Raw genomic sequence first — 19,357 nt, 5'->3', positions numbered from 1 at the left:
GATAGTTTTAAGATAGTAATACAATTTATAATAAAATATAATTTATTTGAACTCACCAAGGTAAGATAGATTATTTTCTCCAAATATGCCAAATACATATAGACTGGACATTGTGAATGTAATTCTTACTTGATAACTGTCCTTACTTTATATAGCTTTATTTGTTAAAAGTAATACCTTTCCTTTCTATTTAGACAGTACCTAATTATTGTTCTTATGGTATATAGTTATACTATGCTGAAGTTAAAACCTTTCCTTTTTGTTTAGACAAAAAGGGGGAAATGTTGTGGAATAATCTTTTTGCATACTGTAAAGATTTTTCATTTGGATTGGTTTAATAAAAAGCTGAACAGTCAATAGCTAGACAGGATTTTGGGGGCAGAGAGGATGCTGGAAGAAGGCAGAGATGAGAGGGAGATGCAGAACAAGCAGCATAGGCATTACAAAACAAAGGTAGCCAAGCCACATAAAAGAACATAGATTAATAAAAGTAGATTAATTTAAGTTATAAGAACTAGTTAGGAACTAGCCTAAGCTATCAGCCAAATGGTTATTTGGGAGCTGGCTGGTGGAACAGAGAAAGACGTGCAACACAAATCTTCTTAAGATTTAGGTCTTATGCTGAGTATGGTGGATAGTTTGCCTAGCAAGTGCAAGGCTCTGGGTTCAATTCCCCTGCACCACAAAAATTGAAAGTTTAAAATAAGTAAATAAAAAAGACCGGTTTTTCGTGGACCTGCTTCTATATTATCCTGCATTTAAAGTATATTGCCTGGGGCATGGTGTCATATACCTACACTCTCAGCACTCAGGAGGCTAAGACAGGAGGAACTCCAGGCCAGTATGAGTAAGTTATAGTGTTAGACCCTGTTTCAAAAACTGAAACATGGGCTGGCAAAATGGCTTAGTAGGTAAATGGGCTCACTGCCAAGCTTGACGACCTGAACTCTATCCCTAGGACCTACATGGTGGACAGAGAGAACCAACTCTTGCAAACTGTCCTCTGATGTGTGTGCACCCACCCAAACATGTACATTTAATTTTTTTAAAAGAAACAAAGTAAAAATGAACTGTCCTAATCAAAGTCATAGTCCCAACCCAGGTTCAAGATGAGTGTGAAGGCTCCATTGTGAATGCCAGGAGTCGGGATTTCCTGGGACACTAGTTTGACAGGGATATCTCACTGATAGCAGAGAGACCGTGTAGGGATGTGAGCCTGCCTTCCCACCACCTTCTTTGTGGGCCTCGCCCTCTTGCATCTGGTGTTTTTACCCTAGAAAGCGTCTCTAGGGATAACACACTTTGATAGTGGGGCAGACACCTCTTTGGCCCCACGAAGTAGCATGTGTCCTACTTGTAGACTCACCCAGACATTCATCATTATCCCGAAATACACTCAGTATCCTGAGCCCTTGCTCATCATGGAAGAGCCTCAGGCAACTGGCATCACTTAAGTCCAAGAGCAATGGCAGTTTTCAGACAGAAGGTGGAACTCTTCAAAAGGAAAAGGACAGGGTTTCCCACTTCTCAAGTCTAGTGGGTCAGCTCTAGCCCCCAAGCCCAATCAGGGAAGTCCTTCAGGATAGCACTGCTTCCCATGTTATCTCCCCTGGGGGCTAACAGTCCCAAGGAAAAAAATGGAGGAGGAAGAGGAGGAAAAAGAGGAGGAGAAGCAGAAGAAAAAAAGCTTATATATTTGACCAAGGTGTGTGTGGAGGGAACTCAAAAGAAAAGATAGGTAATATTTCATGGATATATCTTTTAACTGCATTGTAAGCACCATGCTAAGTCCCTAGGAGGAGCAGCCCCGACTGTCTAAAAGACTGGGTAGGTGACTTCTTTCCCCAGGACTCAGCAGTGCCAGATTTTGAGGCCAGATGACCTTCTTCTATATCCCAGGAGCTATTACTGAGATGTCCCAAGTCACTGGCTTCACTTCATTGGGGAACCCAGCTTTTTTTTTTTTTGAGCTCCAAGTGGGGCTTTTCACCCTTCATCTTAGCAGGAGAATCAAGCCCTCACTCATCATTCCACTTAGTTACTGCTTCTAAGAATCAATTAATTAGAAAATCATTCTTAGCTTGATCCTTCAAGTCTCCAACCAATATCTCTTCTTCTGTGTCTTCCTGTATCAATGTCCACCATAATTATCATATACACGGTATAGATACACACATGTATACACCAAGAAACATGGCATATGCTTGTCTTCCCAGTTTGGAACATTCTGCCTAATGAGTAGGTGACATAAAATAACAAATACTGTTGGGAATTAGAGAATAAATACAGGAGGAATTCCCCCTCCAAGCTGGACAAACACAGTAATCTCCACAAATACAATCAGTAGTACGTATATAAATAAGAAAATCCAACAGAGGTACATGACTTAGCTGAATGCTCACTCTGCTGCTGCTGAAAGGTACATTGTGGACAGATGTGACATGCTGAGCACAGAGCATATTATCAATTGCTACCTGGGACACTGGGCAGCAGTATATGACAGATACGACCAGCATTGTACACCTTCCATTTGTAGATGCTGGCCACGAGTGGACTCATTATTAATAGAATAAACATTTCCTCCAGTGCAAGTTAGCCAAGAAGGAATGTTGACCCTTGATGGGCTAGGCCACATTAGCCTCCGATGACCTCTGCTGTTATAGACATCACCCTTGGGAGATTAGGTATGAGTGAACCTCACACAAAGTGACAAAGCTACTGCCTTTTATATCCTTGGTGGTGGTGTCCAAATAAGTGGCCTACAAACTGGTCTGACGACACTCAGATGGGAGTTTCCGCCTCTGCTACTCTTTCTGAGAGCCGTTTGGCCATGGCAGTATGGAGGAAGTGTGGGGCGGGGTGTGGCTACTCGGAGAGGGGAATTCCTGTTGGGAAGATCCCAATGGGCTCTTTGAGCCACTGTGTTCTGCCATCCTCCCCAGCACTAGGCAAGCCCTTGGCTTCCTCTACTAATGAGGCAACCAGAGCCCAGAAAGAGATTCATAGATCGTGGGACCTTAGAAGGGCCCCGTGCTTGCTTTCTGGCTCTTCTTGAAATTCTTAAACACCCTGAATAACAGACCCACGAGCGCACGTTGCATGTTGTGTACAATAGATTGCCTAGCAAGTTCTGCAGCACAGAACCCTGGCACCAGAGTCCGCACCTTTGCAGACTTCAGTTTCACATGTGTGAAAAGGGGCCAAGAGAAAAGTCTGTAACTTTGACCTCGGCCTTTTCCCCTCTAGGGTCTAGACTCAACGGTCCGATGGGATCTACTTAGAGAGCTGTGCAATCTCCCTGACTTATTTGCAACATAAAAAATGCTTCAATCTAATGGTGCTTGGTGTTTCACAGCACCCTTCTCCTCTCGGGTTCTGAGTGTAGTGGTCCCACTCACGGGCAGTGACAGGCAAGGAGGGGAGGTGACACCTGACAGATGAAGCCAGCCCTGGGCTGGTTTCCTCATTTATATGGTGGCAAAGTACTCGGTGTGGTTGTAAGGAGAGGACAAAAGGCACTTTGGGAGCACCTTATTTTTGTGACTGTCACAGTTTTCAATTCTGCACAAATGTGACTTCATTCCCTCTTCTTGTGAATTCTCGTTTTTTCCAGGCTCAGGTAGGTCACACAATTGGTTTGTGATGAATCCAGGATGTTTTGTTTCTTTTTTTTTTTTTCCGCGATGAGCCCTATGATTTCAAAACAGAATCTTAGCATAAAATTGAAGGCTGAATACTTTTGTGCCCTCTTCGTAGGTGACTGGGTCTCCGGAAGGAGGGTAAGACCTTGTGTTTGTGGATGGAGGGAAGCAGAGAACAGCATTCACCGCCTTGCTCGGCCTGTTGTGTGGGGTGTGTGGTCAGTCACCAGGTGGCGCTGTGGGCCAGATGACTTCCCAAAAGCACTACAGGGGGAGAGGCTCTATTGAGTGTTCTGAGGTTTCAGGACACAGGATGAGGCTGCAGTTTGGTGTCTGTGACCCCATCCTCACCTCAGAAGCTCCATCCCTGATCCATTTTTGTTTTTTATTTTTCTTATTGTTTTTGAGACAGGGTCTAATGCAGCCCAGGCTCACCTCCAACCTGGCTGCCCCAGACCCTCATAGGAGTCAAGGTCGTGGCTCTGCCTCAGCAGCCGGCATCACTGGTGTGCACCACAGTTGCAGTCTGAGTGCTGAGATCTCTCTCTACATGCCCCACCTCCCAGGTTCTGTCCCTGTCTTTAAAATTCCCATGTGTGGACAAGACTTCACAAAGAGCTTGTCTCAAAAACAGAATTCCTTCAACAAGCAGGGCTTTGGGAGGGCCCAGGCCTATTGGGTGACAGTACCATACTTCCCGCCTTCCCCCACTCCTACATCTGAAGCCTCTCCTGCCTGGTATACAGGGCTTCCCTCTTCTCCACCCGAGTAAATCTAGGGAATGGGACCCTTCCACCTCAGCTCTTTGTGCACAGAGTCCAGAACATTCCAACAATGGGCATTCACCCAGGGAGTTAGACAAGCTTTCCAATAAGGTCACCAGGGGAGATTTATCAACTAGAAACCCTGAACTCTGTGCCACTGACCCCTCACCTATGACCTTTCCTAAGTGCTGGCCTCCTTGCTCTAGGCCTCCTTGCTCTAGTCGACTCATCATGAGCTATGCAGGTCTTCCACAAGGCTTTCACTGGCTTTGAACTTTTCTTTAGCTAGGGATCCTGTTGTGTCCCATGGGGCAGGGACTCCGGGTGTTATATCTGCAGCTCAGAGCAGTGCCTGGCACAGAGCAGGCATCAGCAACAGATGGCTGTTGGTGGTGACGATGGCGTCGGATACCTCCCTAGATTGGCCAGTCAGAAGAAGCAGCCTGTCGACAAAAAGCCCACACGGAGCTGGAAGTGAGCTGTCACTGAGATGTGCCATTACTAGAAGTGTACAAACTGGAGTTAGGGTACCACAGCAGCTTAATGCCAATGATGGCCAAAGCTGACAGAAGGGAGCTGAGGGAGACGTTGGGAACACTTCCAAGGCACATTAGGAACTGGATGTCCTAGATGGAAAGAGTTTAGGAATAGAGCAAGGACAGAGTTCCACAGCTACAGCCTGCATAGACACAAGGGTGTGTCAGGGCCTCGTGGCTAAAGATGCAGGGATGGAGGATGGAGGTGCAGTGACATGGATGGGGGGGTAAGAAAGTCATGGGATGCAGGCTACAGTGAGAGGTTAGCCTGCCCAAGAATCATACACACCCGATTCTGGAAGATTCCTGGCCTTTTCAGGGAGAATAAGCTGCCCAAGGTGGGGTCTAATTTGTCCTTGTAGCCCCAACCCCAGTTTAGCGATTATCAGCAAATTCTGGTTCAATGATGGGATGGAAAGGACTCTTCTATGTATTTATTAAACTGAGGACCAGTCGGGGGCTGGGCTGGGCTGGTGTGGGAAGACAGAGCTCTCACTGCCTTGTGAGCATCTCTGGGGCCAGCCCCGATGCCCAACGGTCACTTAGAGCAGCTGGCTTCTTTCCCAACACCCCCAACGCATGCCCAGAACAGTCTTAGAAAAGTGAACAAATACATTTATCGTCATCTCCATCCCCGGCCAGCAGAGGTGAGGGTTAAAAGTGACAGTTCATTAAGAAAAGGGAATGACTCTTATAAAATGAAGACGAAGGAAAGAGTCCAGGGCTAGAGAGCTGAGATGTGACCCTGGGGTAAGCATAATGTGGATGGGAAACCCTGTCTCTTTCTGACAAACTCCTGGAGGATTAAATGGGTCTTTGGGCTCTGGCCCATGGACACCAAGTCCACAAGTCCCCTTGGAGCTCACAGCCAAATAGCCACAACTGCATTGACTTCTTAGGAAGCACCTCGAGGCAGGGTCTCTAGGGAAAATGTGCAAGCTTCCAGTCTTGATGCTAGGGGACCCCCCACCCCACAATAAGAAACTGACAGGCTTGGGACTGGTATGTCCCAAGCTTCCTGAGGCTCTGAAAGGTGGACTCATACCATAAGCTGGCCATTAGACCTGGAGTCCCACCTCTGTGACCTTGCTGTTGATACCACTAGGCATAATGGGAAAGAGAACAGACAATGGTAACAGGTCATCCAGCAAGGGGAGAGGATGGATGACAGAGATTGGGGGCTCAGCGGGAGGCTGGGCTCTTCACACCTCTCCAAGACCTCAGGTGAGCATGTGTGCTGCTCTTGGTCCCATACTTCCAAGGAGGGTGGGTTTGATTTTCTCTCTAAGTCCTTCTATACTCAACAGTCTACCCAGGATTTCATGAGAAAAGGAAGAAATAGGCCTCATAGACCCAGAGCATTAGACACTGAGCTCAAAGGAGCCCTCAGCCAGAGGACCTGAGGCAGCATCTGCAGTGGTGGCGCCCACCCTCCCACCCTCCCACATCACGGGTCAGGTCAGTCCAGGCAAAAGGGAAGGCACTTAGGGACAACAGGGGCAGGGCTCAGGAAGGGACCAGAGTCTGGTTTGGCATGAAAGTCCCTCTGCTCATAGTTCTGGGAAATGAGCCAATGAGACAAATGGGTAGATTTTGTTACTGGGTATAGCCCCCAGGTACGAAAGCTATCCCTGGCCCACAACTTTACTGAGATGCCATCACCTAGGCCTATAGACTCCCCACAGGCATTGGCACATTGAAATATAAGTTAGCTGGGACCTGAGCAAGCCCAGGACAGCAGTCTGTCAAGTGGCCCCAGGCCACACCATTTGTCACAAGATGTCTGGGCCCCTGGCAGCAAATTCCTGGGTGTCTCCACAGTGTAGGACTACCTTAGGGCTGGAGCCAGGCTGCCGGGGGTAGGCACCCTTCCGCACCAGGCGCCGACACTGAACGTCTTGGCCTACACTAACACTTTGTAAAGCAGGGAGGTGATGGAGCAGCATCTCAGGTACGGGTACCAGACTGGTACCTGACAGGTCTAGTTCCTGCAGCAAGCCCAGGTCTGAAAACACCTCGGCTCCTGCCCACTTGAGCTTGGGGTTGCCTGACAAATCCAGGACCTGTAGGCCGGGGAGCTCTCGGAAGCCATGGGGTGCTAACTGGAGGACACTCTGTAGGCTAGCCAGTGACAGGTGGGTGAGGCCTGCCAGCCCCATGAAGGCACCGGGGTTGATGGTAGTCAGAGGGTTCCCATCCAGGCTCAGATACCGCAGAGGCAGGTCTCGGAGATCAGGCACAGCACGGAGCCGGTTCCAGGCCAGGTTCAGGCTCTGAATGGTAGGTACAGGCAGGCTGGCCCGGGCTGGATGGGGGAGCAGGCGGTGGATAAGGTTGTGGGAAAGGTCTACATGCAGTGCCCGGCCCTGGCTTTGGGTGGAGAAGGCAGATATTGACACCTCCCGTAGTCGGTTATGGCTGAGGTTGACATCACTCAAGGAGGAACTGGTGAAAATCTCTGCTGGCAGGGCGGCCAGGCCATTGTGACTGAGGTCGAGAGACTCCAGGTAGCGCAAGCGGGAGAAGGCAGTGGGCGCGATGCTGGTGAGCAGATTGTGACTGAGATCCAGGCCAGCCAGTGTGGTATAGCCTGGCCCTGCCAGCACCGACTCATTCACGGTCTCTAGCCGGTTGGAAGACAGGTCCAGGTGGGCTGTGTCCAGAGGGATGGGCACAGGCACGATGTGGGGGCCCAAGCTGCTGCAGTCCACGCGAGTCAGGCTGAAACTGTCAAAGAGGCCGAAAGTCTCTTCCTCACACTGGCATCCAGGAAAACATGGCCGAGTTGTCTGTCCTCTGCCTATGGCCAGGAGCAGCACGAACAGGGAGGACAACATGGCGGCACCTGGAAAGAGAGCCACAGATGAGGGCTGGATGTACCAGACACTCCTCCCCCGCCCTGCAGGACACAGTCCATGTGCAGGGATGCAGCTGGGAGTCATCACAGCTCCTGGCCTCCTGGACCACTCCTAACTCCTAGTCCCTATTGTTTTTCTCTGGCCTCACTCTCCACCTCTGCATGGTTAAGGACAGTAGGCCAGGCGGGTGGATTTCCAACTGGGGGCATCGGATTCAAGTGGCCCGCTCCTATCGAAATGAGGGTACCTGGACATCTTACTGTGAAACCTGCTGGATCAGATGGTCTCTTGGCTGGTTTTACTATATCTGCTAACCCAGGGCTCAGAGGCTGCTGAAGACCCAGGTATGTCAGAGAGGAGCTCACAATACTGGGGTTGGGTTGGGGGACTTCATTCACCTTGGCTGAAAAGATGCCACAGGCTGGGTGCTGTATTGACTGCTTTAGAACATGGTCTCCTCTAACCTTCACGATGACCTACAAGGCAGAGTCCTGTCTCCATCTGACAAGAGAGACCTCAGCCTTGAAGGGTTGGAGACAGGCATTGATACAGCTAAACAGGGTGGTGCTAGGTGGAGTAGACGCAAGAGCCAGGATCCTCTGTGCCAATGGCAGGGGCTGAGCCCACTCTCCCTGCAGTGACTGCCCACACCCCTTCCCCCTTGGCTGGTTCTGCGGCAGCATCTCCCCTTTACTTGGAGATCCAGGGTCTAGACTCCCAGATATGCATGTGGGACACCCACCACCCTAAGCCTCTGCTTTCGCCTGTGCCCTACTCCCAGCCTCTCTGCCCTCTCCCCTTTTAACTGTGAAAAGCAGCTGACTTGTTACCCCCGTTGTGCAGAAGAAGAAACAGAGGCTCAGAGAGAGCAAGGGCCTTGCCACCAAACTAGCATAACACGGGGTGGAATTAGACGCAGGCCTGCTCAGTTCTTCTGTCTCAGGCTCCTGCCTCCAGAAGGCATGATGGGGGAGTAGAGCAGAGTCCAGGAGGGGCTTTCCTCATAGACATATGCTACAGCTCAAGTCACCCAGCCCTCGACCCCAGTTCCCTCTGTGAAATTACAAGGGAAGCCATTACATATTCCTGACACTGTGTATGTTGTCATGTCTAAGGATTGCATAGATCCACACCAGGCACACTCAAGGTTTGTACTCTATTGAAAGTCTCGCGACACAGGTGCTGGGTGGTTTTAGCATGAACACCAGTGGGTTTTGCAGTGAGGACCTCTAAGTGGGCCCTACCCTGCTAGGCAGCCATTTAGGAGACAGAGAGCTCTTCACTGGGTGGCTTTCCCTCCTGCCTGTCTCCCTTCCATGAGCCTCCAGGGAAGAAAATAGGGTAAAGTGGGAGGGGGAGGACCTACCCACCTTCTAGACTGGGGGTAGAGGAGCAGCTGGGTAGCATTACCGGCCCTGCATGAAACTTTAAAGGGGTAGCCACTTGATCTGGACGCTGGCTCTGTGCTGGGCCAGGGAGAAGTAGGGCTGGGCTCTGGGCCCTTCTTGTCCACCCCTTTCTTTTGCAGAGACCAATTCAAGGATTAAACCCTGCCCAGGTGCATCCTGGGCTTGGCCCCAACCAAGGCAGGACGGAGTGTTCCAATGTTTGCACCAAGAAGAAAATATTAAGTTGCTCCAGGCCCCTTTGTTCCCCAGGGAGCTCTTCAAGAGTTTATTACCACTACCCCCGCCCCCGCCAAGCTAAGCGGATCTGTTCTTACCCACCCTGCCTGGGGGTTTAAACAAACACCACAAAGGGCCTGGAGATTACCCTTTGGTTCCCAGAGGTGATTATACAATGTGTCCACAAAATGCCAAGCTGCTTCTCCTGCACGCTAGCTTATGTAACCCACCGGGCAAACACAGCCCAGATGTTTCTCTCCTCTAGGTCCTAACCCTGTCCTCCACACAGGGCAGCCATGTCTGTCCTGCCAGCCTCACACAGTCCACAAAGTCCTGCACACTGCGTCTGTGAGGAGGTGAGCATGTCCCTCCCCAGGGATTCTGGAATGGCTCAGTGGTCCTGATGCTGAGACAAAGCAGGCAGAGTGAAGGTGCAGTCCCACCTGGACAACATGACTGACAATGCACTGGGCCGGAGCCTTGCTCTGCTGTGCCAGGAACACCTCCCAGGGCCCTGCTAGTAGGAAGCCCCTCTCACATAGTCCTCGACTTTGCCCAATGAGACCAACTGTCCCATCCCTCGTTATAGGATCCGAAGAAGAGTTACTTGCTGACCTGTGATTTGGGTGCACTACAGGGAAGATGAAAGGGGAGGACAGTCCTTCAAAGAGCTCCTGTAAGGACTGGAGGTATGTCCCCCTAGAGGGGACATGACCAGTACAGCCAAGACACTGACAGATACACAGCGTGGGCTGCTGTGTCTCTCCAGGCTAGGTGCCAGACCGGGTGCCTCCCAGCATGCTTCACCACGCTCCAGGGTGCTGATAAAAAAGCAACAGAGCAACTGTGTCAGGACGAGTCCCAGGGGAGTCAGGACCCCTAGATCATTCTCTCCCATCTCCACAATAAGGGGTTGAGCACCAACCCTAGAGTTACAGGATTTTAAAGCTGAACGGAGCACAAAGCATGGGGCTAAGCATTGTCAGGGTGAGAGTGCATGAGAATGTTAGACCATTCCTATTCATAGCAAACACCACTAATATCTTGAACCCAGAAGGCTTAAGTTTTTGAGACTTCCACAGTTTTACTTCCAGGAGTTTGATTTCCTCATCTGTGTAACAGTACTGATATTGCCCAGCCTCCGTTCTGGGACCTCTACTCTGGGAGAAAGTGCAATACAGAATGCAGACAGGCAGCCACCCAGGGATGTATGGGGAGCAGAGAGATCATTAGGTCAAGAGAAGATCTTTTCTACAAGCCTTGCCCCACCGATGAAAGGGTCAACCAAACAAGGCAAAATACTTCACATAGCTCTAGTGTGGAAGACAGCAGATCCTGTGAGGCTGGCCATGAACTATTTAGGGCCCACTATGTCAAGTCCACAGCGACTCTAAGGAAAACTATGCTGTCGGCTTGTGAGGTCAAGCATGAATGGTGTGAATGCTATGGGCCTGGCAGCTCCAAAGGGCTCTCTCCACGTCACATCCCAAATCTGCCATGAGACAGAATTGACCATATCAATGCCCTCAGGATTGTTTGTAAAACCACAGAGATCATCTTCTCCCAGACATAAGGCCTCTGGAAGTTGGAGATGCCCTTCTCCCTTTCCTGCCTGAATCCCCATAGGGATTGAACCCTCTTTGTCATCTGGGTAGCAGCTTTTCTAAACAGTCCACTGTTGTTCACACGGACCACAAACAGAGAATTCCAGGCTTGTGAGCTGCAGAACCCTTGGAGACGATGGGTGACCGAGGCCCAGGGGGGCAGTAAAGGAAATGCAATGGCAGAGTCAGGCCCAGGAGCTGGGACCCACCACCTCACACGGCTCCTTGCATCACACACATCTACCCGCCCATCCCTGCCTGGCCAGTGGAACAAAGCAGTCTCTGTCCCCACAGGCTGCCCCCACCCCTCCCTCCTGGCCTCTCACACCTCAGGCTACCAATAGGCCTCCTTTAGAGGCTACTGAGAAAATTCAAATTTCAACCATAAAGTGAAGCATGATGTGAACAGTGTGAGACAGAGCGTTCCTTAACCTGGGTTTCCTTCCCTAACTGGGGTCAAAGCCAGACTTGATGGCCAGAGGCAGCGACAGAGATACAGCAAGAAGTCTTGTGGGTTGTCTATTAGACCCGGGACAGCCTGGGAATCCAGGCCTGCCTATTGGAGTCTCCAAGTCCTCCACAGAGACAAGAAGTGAGGGCTGTGGAGAAGGCAGGGATGAAGCACTCTGCTTGGTGAGTGCTTAGTCCCTGGTGGTCATGATTTTCTAAACTTCCTGGAGGTGGTGATTTATCTTCATGCCCCTTTCCACCCATGTCCCAGCAGGTCCATGGTTCACACCGACCTCTCAGACATACTGCTGGTGTCTGCTGGTGAGGCCCCCGCCACCCTCCTCTCCTGCAGACCTCTCTCTGGGGCTAGAGGCTGGAGTCCAGGCACCTCCTGGGCCTGCTCGACAGAGCATACAGTGGCATAGCATTTCTAAGCTACAAAACTTCCTAGCTTCGACACTGAACCTCTGGCACAGGAGCCAGGTGGGCCGGGGGATAGTTGCAGGGTTGGTCCAGTGCCCAGCACCCACCTAGGACGGGCCTTGGTATCAGCCAGCCGTTCCTCAACCCCAGGTGGCCTTGCATCTCACTCCATTCAGTCATGAACACACTGACAGCAATGAAATCCACGGGGAGAAATTTCAAAGCATCCTGCCCACCAACCACTGAGCTCTGGAAATTAGAATTAGAATTTTGGGGACACAGAGTCTCCAGGGCTGGCTTTCTCTACCAAATCGATATTGCAAGCACATCAGCTTCCCACATGTGTCACTGCTGCTTCATGATAGTCCTTAACTGTGGTGATTATTATCCCTGTTGCACAGGCAAACAGCAGCATGCTATTCAGCCAGGTAATAGAGGAACCAGACCCAGACACGTTAGCTCCAAACCCACACTTGGCCTCAACTTAGAAATGGGGAGTGGGGACAGGCACTTAGAATTGGTAATGCTGGGCTGTAATGACATGTTTACCTGTCTGTCCTCTGTGGGCAGGGAGGGGGAGTTAGGGTTTTTAATTTTTTCCCTCTGAATCAGTACTATATTAAGATATACCAGGCATTGGCCGGGTGTAGTGGTGCATGCCTTTAATCCCGGCACTTGAGAGACAGTGACAAGAGGCTATCTGTTGAGTTCAAGGCCAGGCTGGTTCACATAGCGAGTTCCATGGCAGCTGGGGCTATACAGTAAGACCCTGTTTCAAAACAGAGAAGCAACCAATCAACCAAACAAAAAAGTCTGAAAGGTATAACAGGCACATAGATGTCAATGCTGTCACCAAAGGACACCTCAGTCTGTCCCATGCATGTTTGGTCACCTTGCAAAACCAAGAAGTTAAATGGTATTGCACTAGTCTTACAGCTGTTTAGAGTCCAGAGAGGTTCAATGATTTGTCCAGGGACACATGGCCAATGAGGAGACAAAGGCTGGATCTAATGAACCTAGCACCTGGCTTCCTTAATGACATCTTTGGTACAGGTGGGGCCTGGAACTTCAGCACCCTCCCACCCAAAGAGTATCATCTACAGGGATAGAGACAAGGCCTCAACCACTATTTTCTTCTTCCAGTTGATCTTTGAAAAATTGCCAGTTGACTGTGAGGACCGAGTCTTGTGACACGGAGGGAAGCCTCGTGCTGCTCCCAGTTGGGCCCTGATCTGATTACTTAGAGGAAACAAGGACTCAGCTTGCTGGCACTAGTGGGTCTCGGTGCTTGTTCAGTCCTGCCTCTGTGGGTGACGGCAGGGTCAGAGAAAGAGATGCTAAAGCACGCAGGATGGAGAGCCCAAAAGCCATCCTTGAAGCCTGGAATCTCTCAATGTCCCATCCAGGGCCCTGACCAGGTTCCCCCGGGGATCTGGAAAGGTCACAGAGGCCAGAGGCCAGAGGAGTCGGAAGTATTGGTGCCACCTATGGCCGAAAGAGAATTTGGCATCATAACAGCAGTCACTCCTGGGCAAGCAGGTAGGTCACTGTCTTTTCCTCAAATTTTGCAGCCACTTCACCCTACCTAGGTCAAACTCAGGAGACCTCTGTAGCCACCTGGCCTCTGGCCTCCACCTCTAAATACTGCTATAGCTCTAAACAAACACCATGCTGAGCAGCAGAGTATGGACAGCTTCCAATTGATAGCAAGACTCTACCATTGTGCCCTATCTAAAACCCATTCCACAAAGACAGCCTCTCAGACTAGATGCCTGTCACTCCCCAGGGACCTCTAACTTTGCATAGGCTATTTCTTTTGACAAAGATGACAAAGCCCCCTCCCCGCTTTGTCTTCCACAAACTCTTACTTGTTTGATTCAAAAGCTACCTGTTCTATGAGGCCTTCCCAGTCTAACTTGGCCCTCATGCCCCAAAGGGTCACTGGGCTGTGGCTGTCTAAGAATGTGTCCAGCTCTATCGTGGATACTAGCACAGGGAGGCAGGACCTAGAGGAGTAAAATGTCAGGTCAGAGATGCCTCCTTTTGCTTGGGTGCCTCCTGGAACTCAGAGATTAGCTCGTGGTAAAACCAGGTTTAAGACCGGAGTCCATGCTCCTTCTGCCTCCACTGTGTTCACACAATATAATCAGACACCCTGAAACCACATCTCAGTTTATTAGCGTATGCAATAATCTGTTATGCTACTTAACATTCACAACACATCAATCAGTAACTGCATTTGAAGGAGGCTGGGAATCAGACAGGTGACTGACACAGTGTCCCAGGTGACAGGCAGGAAGCCATGGAGCAAGAGCAGAGCTCCCAGACTTTCTGACTGAAGACATGCAGTATCTCGTCTTCAGATAGGTCCCCCAGACCCCAGCAGCAGCCAAAAGCCAGAGGAAGGCTTTGGAATGACCAATGCCACCTTTCCTCCTGCAGCTCTCTGCATACAGTCTCAAACTCCAGCTCAAATTGATGCTCATTGATTTGGCCTCTGCCCCCCCCCCCCCGCAGCCTCTGAGTAACTCCTTTTCCTCAACACCTAATCCTTGCACACCCCGACACAAAGACAATCACCTTTGCGCCGTTTCCAGAACACACAGAGCCCTGCATGTACAGTGGGAAGCCCTTCCTGGCTCTGCTGTGTATTGGAAAACTTCAAAACCCTAAGCAGAGTCATCTGCTCTGCCACGTCCCTTCCCATGGTCCTGCCTATGGAACCTGTCTTTGAACTTTGCTTTTGCAGGGGACTTCCAGGGTGGGCTCATCGCTCTTCGGGAAAGGATGGTGAACTCAGTCAAGCACATCGCTTCTGCTTTGTGCCAGAAGTAATGATTAAGAATACTGGTCTGGACTCTGTCTCTTGACCAGTCTGTCATGTGAAAGATAAGTAACATCAGCTTTTGCCTTTCACGGGTCAGTGGAACAGGGTGGGTGGAAGCCCTGGGGACTCAAGTTCCCCAGGATGGTGCATTCCAGCCTTCTCTTCCTAGGAACAAATTAATGCCTGGCCACACAATAGTTTCCAGGCTCTGGGATTACAAGGGAGTGATCACAAGGGAGTCAAGACTCCCTCTTTCAAAAGGAAGGACTAGAAACGAAAAGGAAAGTGGCCATCCTTGCCTCTTTTCCAAGTTTGTGGCCATCTTACTTACCCCCCCCCCCCCGTAGTACTGGGCAAAGTTCTACTGGTTAAAGATTGGGGTGGAGGGCTGGAAAAGAAGTAGTTGGCTTATCTTTGCCACCCAGGATCAAAAGCTCAGGCCCCTCCCACTCCGGAGCCTTTACAAGTCTAGACTTATCCGAAAGGATGGCACGGAGCAAGGAAGGATCTAAGTTTGAGTCACCTCTGGGCCGGGCCAAGTGTGGGCGGGTGCTGCCCTTAGCTAAGCTCCCGATGCTGGTTACTACCTCTGCGCGCTCCTCTCAAGCGGCAGCGGCAGCGGGGAGTTCTCACCCCATCCTAACAGTGACCAAATCTCACGGGGGCCCCTACCGTGAGCCACTGACTGTCCCGCTGGAAACTAGTGTGTGTAAGCCCCTGCTCACCCCACAACCCAACCCGAGCTAAGGGTCGAGAGCAGGCCGGATGCAGGCAAGCAGTGGCCTTTCTCACCTATTGGATCGGAAGGTTAGTCCCCTGACTCTGGGGTCCGGTTAAATGTCGAGCGACACTCAAAACCAAACAAGTCTCTCCGTCTCGCAGGTTTCTCCGTCCATACTCTGTCGCAGAAGCGGGAGACAGACAACTGCCAGCAACGCGCTACTCCAGTGTCTCCAGCCTCAGGCCGGAGCCCAGACCAGCCGCGTCCCTCCCTCCTCCCTCTAGGGTCCTGTGAGGGTGTCCAGCACGCTCCGCCCAGTCCTGGCCCGGGCCAGTCGCCAGGCACTGCGATCACCCCCGACCCACCAATCCTATCCCTTCCCCTCGCGGCTTGAAGGACCTCCGGAGGTGAGAGAGAGGAGGGCTGCCAGCAGGCGTTGCTGGAGGAACCCGGAGAAAAGTTTGGAGCCAAGTAGGGGGAAAACGGTGGACAGCAGGGGAGCAGGGAGTCGGGACAGCCCAGGTCCTAGCGCGCGCACATGCCCCACGGACACCCAACCCAGACACGTCGACAGGCACAGACCACGTAAGCGGACACACGCGGAGAGCCCACCGACCCCCACGACCAAACGCCAGGCTGTGAAAAACGGGGACACCGGCGCGAGACAGCCATGCAAAGCCACGCACACACAAAGGCACAAGCAGATGCTGGTTTCTGAACCCAAATCCATAAAAGACCCACTACCGTGAGATGCACGTGTTCCTGCAAAGACCCTGGAGGCGCTGGTCCACGCCCATGGCCCCCAGGCAGAGCCTTTGTCTCCTGAAAGCCCTCTCCCCTACTCCCCCCACCCTGCGCTGCTGTGGCCGGGTGTCCCGGAAAAGTTGAGGGGCCTCGGCGGGACCCGGACCCGCCCCTCGCGCCAGCCGGTCCACGGGATGGGGCGGCGAGGTTGGACTCAAAGGCTCCAGATCTCCGCATGCACGCCGATCTCTTTGCGCCTCGGGACAGCACCCACCTGGCAGGTCCACAGCTGTCGCCTCGGCACGCTCACCTAGGCGGCCCGGCGCTGGCCGGTGGGCCGGCGCTTTTCTCCGCGCCTCACGTCCCGCCCCAAGTCCCCGCCCGCCGCCGGGCTCCCCTTGCCGGGCACCCAGTGACTGCTGCGGCTCTCGGCCAAGAGGCTCAGGGAGCGTCGTCAAAGTGCAAGTTTAGTGGGGCGGTCTGGCAGCCCAGCCCCCGCCCGCCGGCGGAGCACGGGTTCCACCCTAGGGAGCGTCTCAAAAGTGCTCGGTTCCCTCCCACTACACTAGGCCTCTCTTCCAGCTTCCTGCAACCCGGATCCCTGCCCCCTCTGCCTTCCCACTTTGCACGTCCCAGTAATCTCAGCAGATGGCCGCTGGGTCGAGAACATCTGGAGGTCACCGGGGAGGGGTGTGTGTGTGTGTGTGTGTGTGTGTGTGTGTGTGTGTGTGTGTGTGTGTGTGTGTGTAGAGCGAGTCAGAGTTAGTTAGAATGGGTGGATAAGGGTTTTCTCTCAAAGTCTCTACCATCCCATTTGAAAAAAAGTTTTAAAAGGGGTCTAGAGTCATTAATGTATGTGTTTGAGAGACAGACCGACAGACAGACAGAAGGGAGAGAGAGCTTAAGCAGAAAGTTGGCAGACAGCAAGTGACAGAGAGAGCAACAGACATAACAGACTTATTTTTTCTTTCCTGGAGGGAAAGTCAACTCCTGGCTGCATTTCCAAGAAGGGAAACTGCTCTGTCGTAGCAGCTTAAGTCTTCCCCTCCTTCTGCAGCCCATCCTCTCCAGCCGAAATTTATCCAAGAATATACATACATACATACACACACACACACATACACATACGTACATACTCACAATCCCAACCTCCAGAGGGAGCATTTCCCAATAAAGGGTTAGTGGGAGGTTTGGTATTGGTTCTGGACCTCCCAGGAACTTGCCTCTTTGGAAAGGGTCCCTAGGTGGGGGAAATCCAGCAACGTTCCCCTGCCATGGCCCAGGCTTGTTGCATCCAACCTTTTTGTTTCTTTCTTCCTTATTTAAAAACAAAATCTTTGCTTGGGCTTGTGTGTGTGTGTGGCTGAGGAAAAGAGAGTTCTTGGTCTGTAAAATCAAACTCATACTCAGAAGAATATGGTTGTTAAGACCCTTTCCTTGCTCACAGCCATAGAGAAACCCTGGGGTCTCACCTGGGCTGAACCCTGCTAGTTAAGGGGAGGGGGCAGTGGTCCCTGTCTGTAAGCTTCCCTGTTACCCCAGTTCTGGGGAGACAGAGGTAGAACAACTCCATTTTTAGACAGTCTAGCTACAGAGTGAGACTCTCTCAAAGAGCCAAAAGAAGAAAAGAAAAAAGAATCCCATCCTCTGGGCTTGGAAATAAGAGGTCTCGGGGGATATTCTCACTGTGGCCTCCTCATCTGAGACTGCATTCATGTGGGCAAGGTCACCCTTCCAGATGGGCTGCAGGAACCTGCTGAAAGTCTGAACTCCTATAGAGTGGGGATACAAGGGAAATGGTGCAGGGCTGGCGAAAGAATTCACAGTTAGATCAAAGTAGAAAAAAAAGTTTACTGAACACACTGGGAAAATTCAGGGGGGGCCAAAAAAAGAACCACCTGTCTGCAGTTACTCTCTTTCTTTTTAAAAAATTAAAATTATATTTATTTCTTTGTGCGGGGGTGTAATATACCTATATGTGTGGAGGTCAGAGGACAGCTCGTGGGGTGTCAGTCTCTCCTTCCGCCATGTAGGTTCCAGGGATGAAACTTAGGTCACCAGGTTTGAGGGAAAATTCCTTTACTCGTTGAGCCATCTAGCTTCCTTGACTAGGATGACCCGCCATACAATTCCCATCATTCTGTTCCTACCATCCAAACGATAACAGTTCTGATTGCTCAGTGTTCGATGCCAGGAGGAGGCTGACTTTAGAGAGAGCAGCTCTGTGGCCTTCTGTCAAGGTTAATTGTGATTGTCCACGTTCACTTGGTGGGAAAGAGTCTGGTTTAGGGCTTTAATTATCTTGATGATCATTAATGGGTTGGTGGTTGGTTCCTGAGATGTAACATACTAGGCAAGATAATGTGTCTCAGGGCCTAATAAACATTTATCTGAAGGAATGGCCTCTTCTACATAGGACTTTAAATGTGCCTGAGATGTTCAGGAGTGATAGGAGACCTTAGGAATGCCACCGGGAGGAGAGTTAGCAAGGACTGTTGAGTTTCTTGTATTAAATTATTAAGGAGCCTCTATAATGTCTGAACTGTCTCTAACCTTCTCTGCCTTTCTTATGGTTGTGTGTATCACACAAAATTCAAGTATTTGAACGGTCTCGCAAATCCCGTGTGTGTGTGTGTGTGTGTGTGTGTGTGTGTGTGTGTGTGTGTGTGTGTGTGCTTCAGGTGAAAGCTAAACTATTTAAGGTGAGAGATTGCATGTTCAAGTGCTGTTGTGCCCTATCTAGTCCTTTCAGTCTCAATGGGAAAGGCTTTTATACAGCTAGTGCAAGAAATTACTAAGTTGAGCATGTTCTTGTAAATAACCTATCACCCTTGATCCCATAAGCAGCCTTGGACTAAGCTCATTGGCTCATCAAAACAAAATAAAAGGGGAGCTAGCTGGGAAGAAAAGAATTCCCTGTGGGAATTTGTCCTAAGAAAGCATAGGGGTTTCGTTCGACAGCATGCAAAGACCAAAGCCTTGTTGATAACTCTGAGGTTTTACAGTAAAACTATTGTCAGGCCTCTGACTACCAGCAAGGGCATGTCACAAGGGAAGTTACAGGGGCAGAGTAGACTGGTGGCCATAGACTTCCAGCTTGGGGGAAGAGATGCCTGGGAAAGTTGGAAATTTTGAGAAAATGTTTTGTAGAAGTTGTGCACAAT

General features: G+C 50.8%; 1 protein-coding gene and 1 long non-coding RNA gene across 5 annotated transcripts; one reads left to right on the top strand and one right to left on the bottom strand.

The window, feature by feature from the left end:
• Positions 1 to 5,360: 5,360 nt before the first annotated feature.
• On the bottom strand, positions 5,361 to 16,602 carry Tsku (tsukushi, small leucine rich proteoglycan). 4 transcript variants are annotated; one of them, XM_040728155.1, is made up of 3 exons: positions 15,521 to 16,171; positions 10,040 to 10,245; positions 5,361 to 7,786 (listed from the first exon to the last, which is right to left on the bottom strand). In XM_040728155.1, exon 3 carries the CDS (start codon positions 7,776 to 7,778, stop codon positions 6,714 to 6,716), a length of 1,065 nt encoding a protein of 354 aa, XP_040584089.1. In that variant the 5' UTR covers positions 7,779 to 7,786; positions 10,040 to 10,245; positions 15,521 to 16,171; the 3' UTR covers positions 5,361 to 6,713. The 4 variants fall into 4 exon arrangements, with proteins under 4 accessions (XP_040584089.1, XP_005074016.1, XP_040584091.1 ...); XM_005073959.4 differs by lacking the exons at positions 10,040 to 10,245; positions 15,521 to 16,171 and adding an exon at positions 16,468 to 16,602; XM_040728157.1 differs by lacking the exons at positions 10,040 to 10,245; positions 15,521 to 16,171 and adding an exon at positions 16,194 to 16,455.
• Positions 13,158 to 18,724, top strand: LOC121132810. Its single transcript, XR_005869454.1, has 2 exons — positions 13,158 to 13,440; positions 14,651 to 18,724. It is a non-coding gene; the product is annotated as an uncharacterized LOC121132810 (long non-coding RNA).
• The last annotated feature ends 633 nt before the right edge of the window (positions 18,725 to 19,357 follow it).

The sequence above is a fragment of the Mesocricetus auratus genome, unplaced genomic scaffold, assembly GCF_017639785.1.
Source record: "Mesocricetus auratus isolate SY011 unplaced genomic scaffold, BCM_Maur_2.0 Super-Scaffold_4256, whole genome shotgun sequence".
Lineage (NCBI taxonomy): Eukaryota > Metazoa > Chordata > Mammalia > Rodentia > Cricetidae > Mesocricetus > Mesocricetus auratus.
The sequence above is the reverse complement of the archived record's forward strand: the minus strand, read 5'-3'. Positions and strand labels throughout refer to the sequence as shown.